General features: G+C 37.8%; 1 protein-coding gene across 2 annotated transcripts in view; it reads right to left on the bottom strand.

The window, feature by feature from the left end:
• Positions 1–2304: 2304 nt before the first annotated feature.
• Positions 2305–13333, bottom strand: part of LOC107088821 (CUGBP Elav-like family member 3) — a 33154-nt gene continuing 22125 nt past the window's right edge. Inside the window, exons 5-15 of one of the 2 annotated variants that reach the window (XM_015381239.1) lie at positions 10856–10904; positions 10315–10443; positions 10118–10197; positions 9131–9286; positions 8618–8762; positions 8200–8346; positions 8041–8106; positions 6666–6770; positions 6389–6532; positions 6034–6195; positions 2305–3008 (exon numbers count right to left, since the gene is read on the bottom strand). In XM_015381239.1, the coding sequence (XP_015236725.1) occupies positions 6068–6195; positions 6389–6532; positions 6666–6770; positions 8041–8106; positions 8200–8346; positions 8618–8762; positions 9131–9286; positions 10118–10197; positions 10315–10443; positions 10856–10904 (1149 nt within the window). In that variant the 3' untranslated portion in view covers positions 2305–3008; positions 6034–6067. The remainder of the gene's footprint in view (positions 3009–6033; positions 6196–6388; positions 6533–6665; positions 6771–8040; positions 8107–8199; positions 8347–8617; positions 8763–9130; positions 9287–10117; positions 10198–10314; positions 10444–10855; positions 10905–13333) is intronic. The other variant, XM_015381240.1, reaches the window with a different exon arrangement.

The raw sequence follows: 13333 nt of genomic DNA, 5'->3' as shown, positions 1-13333 counted from the left end.
TATTGGGCACTAAGTGAAATGCTTATTTCCTGCCAATAGTGTTATTGGAATCCAGGAGACCTTATTGCCTTTGTAACGTTCAAAAAATATGGATATTTTACAAAAATTAATATCAATGTAATAAGAAGAAACGCCAACTTGCCTGAATATATCAAGAAAAATAACAAGAAAAACACTCCGAGATTAAAAGAAACACATTTTTTATTTTTATTTTGGTACAACATAACCTTAGTGGCATCAATGCTGATACTGGTAAATACATTTTTAGTTTATAAGCCTAAATATAATTGTTAACTAGGGTTATTAACTTTTTAACTTTGCTTTTTAACTTTTCAATTAGGTTTTTACCTTTTTTTCTTGACTTGTTAAGTTTGTTTGTTTTTTCAACTTAATTTACAGTAGGTAATTTATAATTCAAGGGCTCGTCTAATTGGTTGAATGCCAAAAATAAAAAGTACAGCCATGTAGCAATATCTTTGCTGAATGGCTGAATATAGATCTTGTGCTTCTAGACCTCACTGGGGAACAGGGGGTTGGGGGGAACTCCATTTGTAAAGGGTATGCAAGGCATAAAAAAAGAGGTATAAAACAGAGGAATGGTAAACAGTCTTTTATTTTTTTGTTAAAAAATAATAACTTTTTAATGTGTATGTCTGCACATCTTTGCTTTTTCTGACGTACAGCTTTTTTGGATGTACAGCTTTTCATTACCCTCCACACTAATTTTTACTTTATGCTTTTACTTTGTTTTATTTTTTTAAGTATGTATTCCCACCCAAAGGAATACCCAAAAATTGTATTTTATTCCATTTAATCTGTGAAGGGTTTTGTACAGGCTTACAATACTGCCATTATAGTTTCTACAGTAGAAAAGTGACAACTGTGCTCATGTAATACAAATAAAAGAATCAACATATATTTTGGTGCAAAGTCAATTCTTTTATATACATTTTAATGTTGTATTTCCGGAATCTTGACGTTTATTAGATTTAAATACGTGGAATCAATTTGTTTTGCACAAGGGATAAAAAGAAAATGCTATCCAAATAAAATTAATTTGAATGGTGTGTTTTTAATTAAAATTTTATCCTTCATCAAATTTTCGCTGTTCCAATTTAATTACTTCCCTATTTTCTTTGAAAAATATGACAATGTATTAATACAATGCATTAAAAAACATGTGTCATTGGAGATCAATATCATTTGAGCTTTGGGTTCCCTTTTTTTCCAGCTCAGGCTCTTTTCCCTGTGACCTGTTTGACCTATAACTAAAGAACATTAAGGTGGATTCAAAGAACACAATGACCTGAGTTATACATTCATCTGTAACATGTAAAAAACATTCTTAAATAGTTGCATCCGGTTCAGCAGGACAAGCTGAGTAGGGCTTCGGTTACATCTATTTGTGCTGTTATTTGAAGCACCTTACACTGCAAATACAGATGATTAGGAACAAATATTAATATAAAGTCTACTCGCATTTTTTAATGTTAGGCAGTATTGCAATATACCATAACCTGATGTAACATTAATTTATTTTTTTACTTTTTAATAAACTAAACTTGTGTCACTGAAAAAGATTAAACTATATGCACTAGGTTAATAAAATTAGATTGTATTATTTCTGTCATTAATGATGCTTGTGCACAATTATGAGGATGTTTGTGATAAGTTAATGTAGAGAAATAAACTCTGTGGGAGAGGGTAATCCACTTCAATCTTGTACTCGGCGATAACGCAAATAATGTGTTTAATTTTGCTGATAAACAGTGTTTGATCATAAATGAGTTCAGGAGATAAGACCCAACCTTTTCTTTTAGGAATGCGTTCAAAGCACGCCCCCTACTGGTATCAAGTTTCAACCGCAGCCGAACCCCCCCCTTCACAAAACACAACAGCACATTCAATAATAATATAATAATAATGACAGGAAGCTATTTAGTATGATACCTTTTATTTTTAACTTAAAAAGAGTGGATCAAAAACAGGATTCAATAAATAAGAAATAAATATAATTGCTGTAATAGTTAATAGATACAATATAATTACTCGATTGTAAGAGTCTGACAGAAACAGGCTCTGAAAAGTTTTTCTCTAGAAAATCCTAAAACCAAAATATTGCATTCCCACTCAAACGTTTTCTCCCCATAAACAAAATAATTGTTAAATTAGTAAATAAATAAATTAAAAAATAGCTCAATTATTAAAACCTCCCGAGTAAAAGTGCACCCCCCCTCCCTCCCTTCCCCCCACGTTTCACCTAAAATCTAAGTAAAAATTTAAAATAGGTTTGTGATTTTTTCCCCCCCCATTTTACAATTTGGAATGTAATAGCTTTTTCATGAAGAATGATGATGTCACTAGTTGTATTAATAATAAGAATAATAATGATAATAATAATAATAATTATGTCGCAGTGTTCTGTTCAGTGTTTTTATCTAAAGTAGTTTTCTTTTTGCACGTTTTCTTTTTTTTTAAATGCTGTTCTTTGTAAACTAACTATATACAGCTCATTCAGATCCTTTCCAAAGTCTTTCTAACCTACTCATTTAGCCATCTTTTTTTTTATTTTATTTCCTTTTTTTATTATGAAACATCAATCCCTCTATATTTGTCACGTAGTTAGACATGTTAAGAGTCTGTTGAACTGATATATCAGCATTTTTTATCGGTGCCTTTCCTACACGTGGTCTGAGTTCTCTTAGTTGTACTAAACATCCTTTTCCATACACGCTATGGTCATACCAAGCTGTTGGGTGTATGGATACGTAACCTGTGTGAACTGTGTGTTCTGACTGAGTGTTAGCAGGCGTCTGTTTGCTTTGTGCATTTTATATACATTTCAGCATTGAGGTTCAAAATTAAGAGTACTGTGGTGTATATTAGTGTCTGTGTGTGTTAGTTGTGTGTTGTATGTCTCGTAGCACTCCACAGACGATCACAGGTAGAAGACAGTCTGAAAGCACAATGAACCCTGGACCTTCACCTTCAGCTGGACTCTTAGTCACCTGTGAGGGGAGTTTGAGGGTAGAGGGAGTGGCAAAGGGACAAGAGAAACAGAAACAAATAACAGTTTGTTAAGATTTGTAGAGAAACTAGAGCTTTGTGAGGGTTTGTGAGCTCCACATTTTGTCAAACATGCCCCATCCATCAAACAAGACTCCTGTTTGAGCATAACTGGAGCAACTTTCACACTTCCTGCTCCTCTCTGTAACTTTTTTCCCCTTTTATTTTGGTTTCAGTCTGCGAGCATAATTGACGGTTGCAAAAGCTTTTTTTTTAACAGTAGCGAATCATGGTGCTTTTAATGTATTCACATACTGTATAGTGTCTCTGTAGATCATGCAGTGAAATACGGTAAGCCGTCGATGTTTCCTAGTGTGACTGTATGGTATCAAAAGAAAGCATGTGTGTTTGGGTGTTTGTTTTGTTCATTAAACTCTGAGCACTCGCATTTCAGCAACTGCTGCACCAGGTTTCCCCTGGATCATGGCAAGCAAACACTACTATTAACATGCATCACTCTCTGGCATTTGCAGTATAGAAATTCTGGGTGACAATTTAATCATAAAATAAGATCTTAAGTTTTACACATTTTAACTGTTATCCATCTCTATATATTAATTTACTGAAGCTTTTAGTTCCTTAACTATACAGTGCCTTATCAAAGTATTAATAATAATAATTGAACTTTATTGATATTATTATTGATCTTACATTGGAGAAATGTATCTCTGCATAACCCATTCACTCGGGGAGCAGTGGTTTGCCATCGTGGGGCGCCCAGGGAGCAGTGTGAGATTAAGGGTCTTTGCTCAGAGATCCAGAGTGGCAATCTGTGGGACTTACGATTCCAATCTATGCCCTAACCACTAGGCTGCCACTCCCCCTATTATCAACACAGTTTTCAAATTTCCTAATACAATAGCCACAATCTTCCTCATATTTTATCTGGAGTTTGTCTGAAAAACCATGGCAAAGATACTTACATTTGTTTTTGCATCCTTGCACTTTTTGTTTTCTTATTTCATTGCAACCATAGCTGCAATAATTTTGGAGTATGTCTATATGGTTTTCATATCCAGACTGAATATTTGGAGTCTGGACTATGTGCCCCCCCCCCCATCATTTTGATGCTGTCTTTATAGAACAACTGGAAATTATATTACACACTAGTGGACTCAGTTAACTAATAAGAGCATGGCGAAGCCTCACTCTGGATCCATTTAGTGGTATCAGAGGGAACTCCAGTTGAAGCAAAACGCATCCAGCACTTTTAGGATTTTTAATTGTAAATATGTTTTATAAACTATATTTTACGTTGGATCAACATCATAATTAAACACAATTTGGTGATAGCCCACTAAAATATATCGATGTTTGTTGTTGCAGTTTGGTAAAACTTGTAAAACCTCTGAGGGTATAATTACTTTGACAGGGCACTGTATGTTATATCTAGAACAGAAAAAGTGAAAATCTTTTATTTATGTGCAGCCTTTTGATGTTGCCTCTACACTCCAGTCTGATCGAAATTATGATGGATTTTTTTCTTTACTCTTGTTTTTTTCTCTCCCAGAATTCCTATATTTGATGGCTGTTCTCCAATAAGCAATAGGCACGTATTCTTCCATGACAACCACATACCCATCACCTCAAAACAAGCTAGAAGAAACAGTCTAAAGAGATTGGGATGAAAAAAGCAGATCCACATTTGAGAGAGAGGGAAAAAGGTGAGAAGATAAAATAGAACAAAGGAGAGAGTCGAGAGAGAGTAAAGGCTACAAAAGCAGTGATATAAAAGACATAAAAAAGTCTAAAAGAGAAATGGAGGAGCAAAAAAAAAAAAAAAAAAGTGTAGCTTCACATTATAAGAGAGTCACAATCCAAGATAATGAAGTCAGCCTATCAGAGTACAGCTCAACAATATGCATGCTCGCCCATGAATAGAGTGCATCAAAGACATGACTTGGTCTAACCCTTCTTGCCTGTATATCCCATGCCTTAGATCAGTTTGCAGCCACATTCTTTGTTTTTTTTGCATACCATAAACATGTCAAGTCTTCTTGTCCACCATGGCCTGCCATTTTATGCTGCAACATCCTAAAACATATATGTTTTGCCCCAGCAGAGCATCATTCTTTAAACCCTGTGCTTGTCTCCACCTGTGCGTTATAAAAAAACAAAACAATGGACACCTCATTGCAGATGGCAATGCAGCGAAGATTATTCTGTCCTGCATTACACACTAACAGTGTAACACAGAAACATATGCACACACAGATGTCCACGCTCACTATTTTACCCCAACCATTTGTTCAAATAATAATGACACCAAACAGAACACTACAGAAACTGATCAAAAACAAAGCTGCAAAAAGAATAACAAGCTTTGCTACAGAATTTATCAGATTACGATAAAAGTGATTAAGTATATCAAATATCCAATCAGATCGGTTGAATCAGAGTGCAGTCCTGGCTTATAGAGAGTTATTGATCAGTATGTGCACAGGTCAATACAAAATAAAGTCACAATGCACCAAACACAGTCTGTGATCACTACAGCAACAGGACATGCAGGTCAACGCATGGCTGGTTGCTCGAGGTGACAGAACCAACACAGGCAATAAAATCGCCACAGCAACCCAAACACAGGCCAACCAATCAACTTACAACAATGCGAGAGGAAGGGGGGATCAGGGCTTTATCGGTCACTAGGCAACCATTGCCATAGCGATGGGGTCCTCGTGAATTATGATTGGACGGGAGGATCTTGGGTGAGGTAAGTTGCCGTTTCGGGAAAGATCAAAACAGCAGGGAAGAAATAAGATTGTGAAAGAAAATAAATAAAAAAGGAAAACAATATCTCATCATCTTTACTTTCCTGCTTTTAGGAGTTACCCAATACATATTTACTGCAATGTCAAGCTTCTCCTGTTATAAATTTACCAACGGTTAGCTTTGTTCTGCAATTAATTTGTTCCTGAAGCATACTGCACTTTTATTTCTCTGTTTATTGCCTCACTACCTCCTCACCTCTCTATTTGTTCTTCCTCTTCTCCATTGTTGCTCAGTATGGTCGGTTGGCGTCTTTGGGCCTTTTGAGCTGCACTTTGAGTCTTTTCATTCCGATCTGAAAGCCATTCATTGCCTGGATAGCGGCCTGTGCGCTGGCAGGGTTGTCAAAACTCACAAATCCTAAAAAGAGATAGATAACATCCATCAGGGTGTTATTTTTCTCTTACCTTGCTTTAGATGCAGACTATGACAGTATCTTATCTTTCAGAAGGTGATCCTTTAGTGTTTTTTTCCCCCCTACTTGTCCTTTCCTTGCTCTACTAAACACGCCCGCTCCCTTCCCTCCCCGCTTCTCTCCTCATGCGTGTCTCACCGAAACATTTGCTCTGGTTGGTGGCTCGGTCCACAAACACTTTAGCCGATATGACATTGCCAAAGGGCAGGAACATCTGCAGCATCTCAGAGTCACTGAACTCTTGTGGCAGGTGGTAGATGAAGATGTTACACCCTTCTGGACCTGACTCAGACACACACATAGGACAGACACTCATAAATTGCCGTATTCTTTTAAAAACCCTTGTAGTAAACAAATTAAAACAAGCTCACTGTACAATGGGGCGTGGCCCCACTTAGACAGGAAGTCACATCACCTTCTCTTTGCTGCTGTTGCTGGGGCTGCTGGTGTTGCTGAGCAACCAGTGTTGGCTGCTGGGGAAACGGCTGCCCAACCAATCCGTAAGCAGCAGGGTACGCCGCTATTGGAAGAGAGGCAGGGATATTAACATCTGATTGGGTAACAACAACAGGTGGCAACATAACAGCGTCCAATGGAAAGATTTCCTTTGAACTGAAGGGTTTCCTGTTGAAGGTGAAATCTATTAACTTCAACAGCTAAAGCTATGGAACAAAGACACAGATCCCAGTCTGGTTTCTCACACATTGCATCACCACTTTAATCCATGGTTATAAACATGGAGTATAAGTGGAGTCTCTGTGAAGTTGAACAGTGAAATCAATTACCCTTGAAAATGTTTCACCCTTGACAGCCGGACTAAAGAGATATTGCTTGAATGTTCTTCATTTAATCTTCTGTATGAACTGATGCTTTGCACAGATGAGTGTATTACTTCATGTGCATGACTAGATTTTCAACAACAACATCCATCTATCCATCCATTGTCTGCACACACTCACTTATCCTTGTAAGGTCATGGTCGTTGGGGGGTGTTGGTCTTGGTTCTGATGCCTATCATCAGCAATCAATACCAAGTACCATAAGGTGAGCAGTCTTGCACACAGTCATAGTACTGCAAATGATGGCCAATTAACTCAACTGTATTTTTTTTTTTAGCCTGATGTAAAAAGCCAGAGTAACTGGATACAACCCACCAGGGAGGAAAATACTAACTCCAAACCCAGATAAAGCAGGAGGAATGCTAACACCTTCATTTTTGCAGCTGTTGATGGGGCTGCTGGTGTTGATAAGCAACAAGTATTTGCTGCCAGGGAAATGGTTTCTCTTCAAATCTGGAATAAACATCCAGAAATCTGTAAAAAAAAAAGCTGAAATTCTCAGATTTAAATCGAAATTAAAAATGTATTTGTTTTGAGACTTAGACTACCATTATAGGTCAAGGCTGCACTTTAAAAAAAAAAAAAATTGTCTGGAGAGCTGTTCTTAACGAAATTTCTTTTGGTTTACATAAATTTGTGTACACAAAATAAATCTGTCTAAGTCTAATAAAAAAATAATAATAATAATAAAATATATATATATATATATACTGTTCTTTTTCCCCCTCATAAACAGATGTTTATGTTGTTTAAGTTGTTTTGCCACTGAAATGCTCTATAAATAAACTTTCCTTGTCTAAGGGTCATGACTAAAGAACCAACAAGATTTAGTTAGGGTGAATTATATGAATTGAAAAGTAATTGAATCATATGTAATCAAACTGCTTTGATAATGTTTTTTTTTTTTTTTTTTTTGGTGTTATGACTGAATAGAAGTAAATTCCCACAAACCTGTGTAGTGCTGCATGCCTGCATAGGCTTGCTGAAGAGGATCCAGAGCTGCAGCTGGACTCTGGGCTGATAAAAAAATAATAAAAGCCATTGGTATTAAAAATCCAAGCAACATGATGATCTGTATATCTATAAAGGCTTCTGATTTTTCTCAGCTACCTTGGTATGGGTGAACCCCATTGGTATACAGTGCTTCTGTTTGCTGTCCATTGGTGGGGGCTGGCACACTGCTGTAACCATTTACTCCCATTGGTGGGGGGATAGCTGTCACAGGTGTCGCTGCTATAGTTGGTGGAGTGTTTGTACCTGCAGACATGGATTTTACCAAAACAAAAGCATCATAAATCCCAGATCATGAGTTCTACATAATCTTAGCATTTAATTTTCTCAGCCACTGCAGATTTACAGTTTTACATGCAGCAAAACCGACCCTATCTATAATCATTAAAAGAGTTAAACCATAGTCTAAATTTTCTATATTCTGTCTAATAAAAACTGTCCACAAGACAGACCCCCAGCCTCTCCACTTTAACTTAAAGTGTTTTTTAGGAACGAAGAGCGTGCATGAGGGGGTTACCCGAGGACGGTGTAATGGGTGTAATGGGTGTTGCGATGATTCCGTTGGCATTGAGTGCCGCCATCTGCTGCATCTGTACTGCAGCAACTGTTGCTACAGGAGACAAGTACGCTGACTGGGCGACCAGGGCCTGCTGTTGGACAAGCTGTGGACGAGGGAGAGAGGGGAAGAAGAAGAACAGGGTTAAATTGATATGGGAAAAAGAGGAAGAAAAAAGGATGAAAAATGGGAGGAAAGGCCAGGCAGAGGGAGTGATGGAGGAACAGATGAATAGAGATCTAATTACAGGGCCATTATGTCCCAAGTCAGTGGGTTAATGGTTGTGTGTTGCGGGAAGGCTAATGCCAGATGACGTACGTTCTGTTGTCTGTGTAATAACATTAGCTTCAATTAGACCACTGATAGCCTCTTCAAACTTATTACATCCTTTCATAAGCACAGCACTGCCCTTGCAAACTCGGTGTGTAGCAAATGTCAGTGTCATACAGTGGGCGGTCGTGTCTTTGAGCTTGCCTGTGCGTTGACCGCCTGCGTGTAGGCATTGTAGGCAGGAAAGTTAAGGGTCATAGGGCTGAAGATGCCGAGCTGAGAGGCCACTTGCTGCATCCTCCTTAGCCCCCGCTCCTTCTCCGTGTCGGCAAACTTCACCACCAGACTGGATGATGCCCCCTGTGGGCGCGGACACATAGAAAATGAATCACGCCGCTTCTTGAATTTGCTCACTGGACATATGTAAACTTTAAATTGTGAAATTTTACATGACAGAAAAACTTAAAGGAAACATCATAATCTATGTTTTGGTTTTTAGAAATAATCACAAAAAAGTGAGACACAGATCTGTACTCAGTCCCTGTAGAGCTAAAACTAGAGCTAACATTGCTTTGACCTAATTAGAGAACAGCTTCCCCAGGTGTATGATTTACTCTTATTAATTAACTGTCCTGAAAAAGGCTATGGTTTTTGTTTTAGTGAACAAATAGCATCACTGAAACGAAATATAGTTCACCTCAGGGAAGCATGGTGGTGGCAACATCATGCTGGGATGATAACCTTTCTTTAGCAGGCAATTTATTTCATTGAATCTAACTGAGCTTGACCTACAATACGAAAACATATGGGGTAAAAAAACAAAAACCTTGTCTTCAGTAGTACAAAGCTCGTAGATCCTATAACGACTCAGCTTTAATTGCAATAACATATCTAACAACGTATTCATTCGAGGAGCTGAATGTAAATCAGTGAAACAATTTTCTGTAAAACCCTTTAAAATAGTGAAAATCCATCAAACTCACAATTATGTTTTATGTCTGTATCACATAAATCTGCAATTAAATACAACTAGGTTGGCTGTAATTTATTTGACGAAATAAATTTTTTTTTTTACAAGGGCTGCATTTGGTAGTTTTTACTTAAGAAAATGATTCATCAATGTGTGCATGTGGTCGGATTATTTCAAAAGAAAACTTTTAAAGTATTTGTAATTCTAAGGTTGAGGCTTACAGGCATTGTACGGCTCCCGTGCAAGCTGTTGATTGCTGCTTGGGCTTCGGCATGTCCCTGGAACTTAACAAAAGCACACCCTGCAAACACCCCCATCAAAAAAAACAGTTATTGAATTAATTATAGACACTTCAGCTGATAATTTTTTTTGTAAAATATGTTCATTTCTTTGAGTATTTTCACTCCATGCAATTTACCTTTGCTTGTTCCATCTGGTCCTCTTAAAACAGTGCACTCCTCTATGCTGCCAAAGGGCTCAAACAGCCTTCTGACATCTTCATCACTCTGCTGCTTCCCAAGCATGCCCACAAACAGCTTTCTGTCCTCTGAGACAATAGGGATGAGCAAAAGAAAGGAAAACAAAAGACATAAAATCAGTTTATTTGCCCCCAGGCTGATAACATCGAACATGTCAGTTCTCTATTTTTGCTGTCCACCAGGGAGCAGTGTTGACTACTGAGGCTGGCAATTAAGAGGATGGAGGTAGGAGTGTGATCTGAATGAGTGTGTACAATACTAGTAAGGGTAAAACAGCCCTTCGCTGACTACTGTCTGAGTTAGTCCAATCCAGCATGACAACTTCTAACAACAATAAAGATCTTATTATTTTGAACACATCTCAAAATTTCCCACAAAAAAAAACCTTAAAATATAAACATACAATGTTTGAGAACATAGTAAGGGGTTAGGGGAGGCATTTTGAAAAGGTTTCCACACAAAAGAAGAAAGATAACTCACCTCCTCGTCCTTCACTGTCAGCCGGTTTGACCTGGATTGGGCGATTCATCTGAAGGACAAGCAAAAGATAACATCAGCAAAGCTGGTCAACATTTACATTTCTTTCAATTACACTGACTTCAGGTTCAGTACACATATATAACAGTCTTGTGAGAAAAAAAAGGCCAGTGAGAATTTCTATTAGAAATCAAACTCTTTAATCAACTGTTTTACTCAAACTGAGTTATGATGGCAGGTTCTTTGTAAGATAGTCATCAAAATAGAAAACAATAAAATCCTATGTACACACATAACATCACAGGTCAGAACTGATGGAGGAAAAACAGGTTAGTCAGATATATTTTGTTAGAAATTCAGCCTTTTTAAGCAAAGCCTTTGTTTCAATTAATTCTACAAGAATAGAAAACTATTAAAATATTAACACTAAAAATAAATTAAAGTAGTTAAACAATTTTCTACTTTAAAATGCTCCTTATTTTCTAAAACAAATGTAATTAAGATGCATTTTTGTTCATCTTAAAGGTAAGGCTTTGCCACATCGATGCACTAATCAGCCTGTTCCTGACAGACACTGAAAGAAATTATTATTAGAAAATTGTGACAGATATTAATGGTCCAATGATAGTTTTTAGTTTAACAAGAAGGAATAACAGGATCATTCTCATTTGTTCCTCAAAACATGCCCCTAACATTTATTTGACCTTTATTGAATCTAGAAATGTGCTTCAAAGTAAATGCCATTAGCTGAGGGTTTTCTTGACTAAAAATGGAGGAAGTTTTTAATTTGGAACATTTAATAAATAGGCAAGAAGGAAATGGTTGAAAGTATTTGATCTCCTGATCAGGGGAAATAGATTAAATACTGATCTCTGTTTAGCGGTGATATTTGCTTTTGGACTTCAACACAAACAGTCTTTGATTTGTCCCACATACACACACTCACAGAGTGAGGGGTTGAGAAGTGGCAAGATTAAGAATCCAGGCAAGCTGATCTGGATTATCAAAGAAGTGAGGATTAGATGAGGGACAAGAGTAGGCAGAGACACAGAGAAGAAGAGAGGCATGAAGGTGCAGGCGTGGGAGAGAGGGGGAGATAATGTTGTTCAGTGAAATGACAAATGTATAAAGGGAACGGGCACAGTCAACTGAAAATAAAGGGATAGGACAAAAAACAAGTCAGACAGAGAAGCCTGGGGGACCCCAACTCACATCAACCACTAGAAAGGGCAGGTGGAAGGCTAAAAGGAACCCCGGGGAGTGAATAAAAAAAAAGAAGTATTACATGAAAAGTGAGAAAGCGAAAGGCTGAGAGTGGAAGGATGAAAGCAGAGCTTGCCCCTGAGAGAGGATTCAAAAAGAATAGAAAGAGAAAGAGGAGCAGGCAGGCGGACGGGGCGTGATTCAGTCGTGACTCGCTTGGTCTAAAAAAAACTCACGACTACCAAGATCCACTGCCAAGAGTGCTGATGCATTATCTTCAACCCACATTGCAAACATCCCTTCCATTCATATCTTCTGTACCTTTGGCTCACACAAATAGTAAGACACATGAAAAAAAAAAGAAAACGATAAAAACAAAACACTGCACACACAGTGCTTAGTCATACCACTGAGGGAAGGAGAAAGGGTGGCAGAGTAATGGGTTGGAGGAACAGGGATGCAAAATGATGGCAGCTAAAAGAGGAAAGATGTGGAAAGAGGAAGAAGAAGCAAGATAAGGATCCAGAGGAGGAAGAGACATGACTGAACAGGGATGTTAGAGCAAAGAACTGTGGAACAGACTCTCCACGAGGTTTTTACAGTACTTTGTTTCTTTAAATACTTCTTTAAATACTTCTTTAAATACTTCTTTAAATGTTGCAAAGACCAAGTTATACTAATATGTAAAAGATGTTACCAACAAAAAATTGAAAAAATAAAAATGAATGTGTGTACACAGAATTTAAAATCAACAAAAAGAAGAAGAGATAGTAAGAGGTAGAGGGGGAGGAGGTGAGAAGGAGGAATGGCTAAACGTCCCAGTGGGGTGTTAAGGCAATGTAATGATGCTGGTAATTGAGGAGAGGGCAGAGCAGAAAAAAGACAGATCCATGCATTTGATTAATCAGCTCTTAGCTGTCACCACAACACTATCGATCCATCTGGGCCAAGGCCATCACAAACACACACATACTTCAACACACAGATGAAAACACAACTGCACACATTTCTCCATAAAACTGTCAAACACAAATTAGGAGAGAATGATTGATAGTTTTTACTTCAACCTCTAGTTTCCATCCTTCCATCCATCTGTCCAATCATGCGTCCGTCCATCCATCCATCCATCCATCCATCCATCCATCCATCCATCCATCCATCTGTCCAATCATGTGTCCGTCCGTCCATCCATCCATCCATCCATCCATCCATCCATCCATCCATCCATCCATCCATCTGTCCAATCATGTGTCCGTCCATCCATCCATCCATCCATCC

Source organism: Cyprinodon variegatus, unplaced genomic scaffold (assembly GCF_000732505.1).
Source record: "Cyprinodon variegatus isolate N-32 unplaced genomic scaffold, C_variegatus-1.0 Scaffold229, whole genome shotgun sequence".
NCBI classification, from domain to species: domain Eukaryota; kingdom Metazoa; phylum Chordata; class Actinopteri; order Cyprinodontiformes; family Cyprinodontidae; genus Cyprinodon; species Cyprinodon variegatus.
This window is presented reverse-complemented; position numbering and strand designations above follow the sequence as displayed.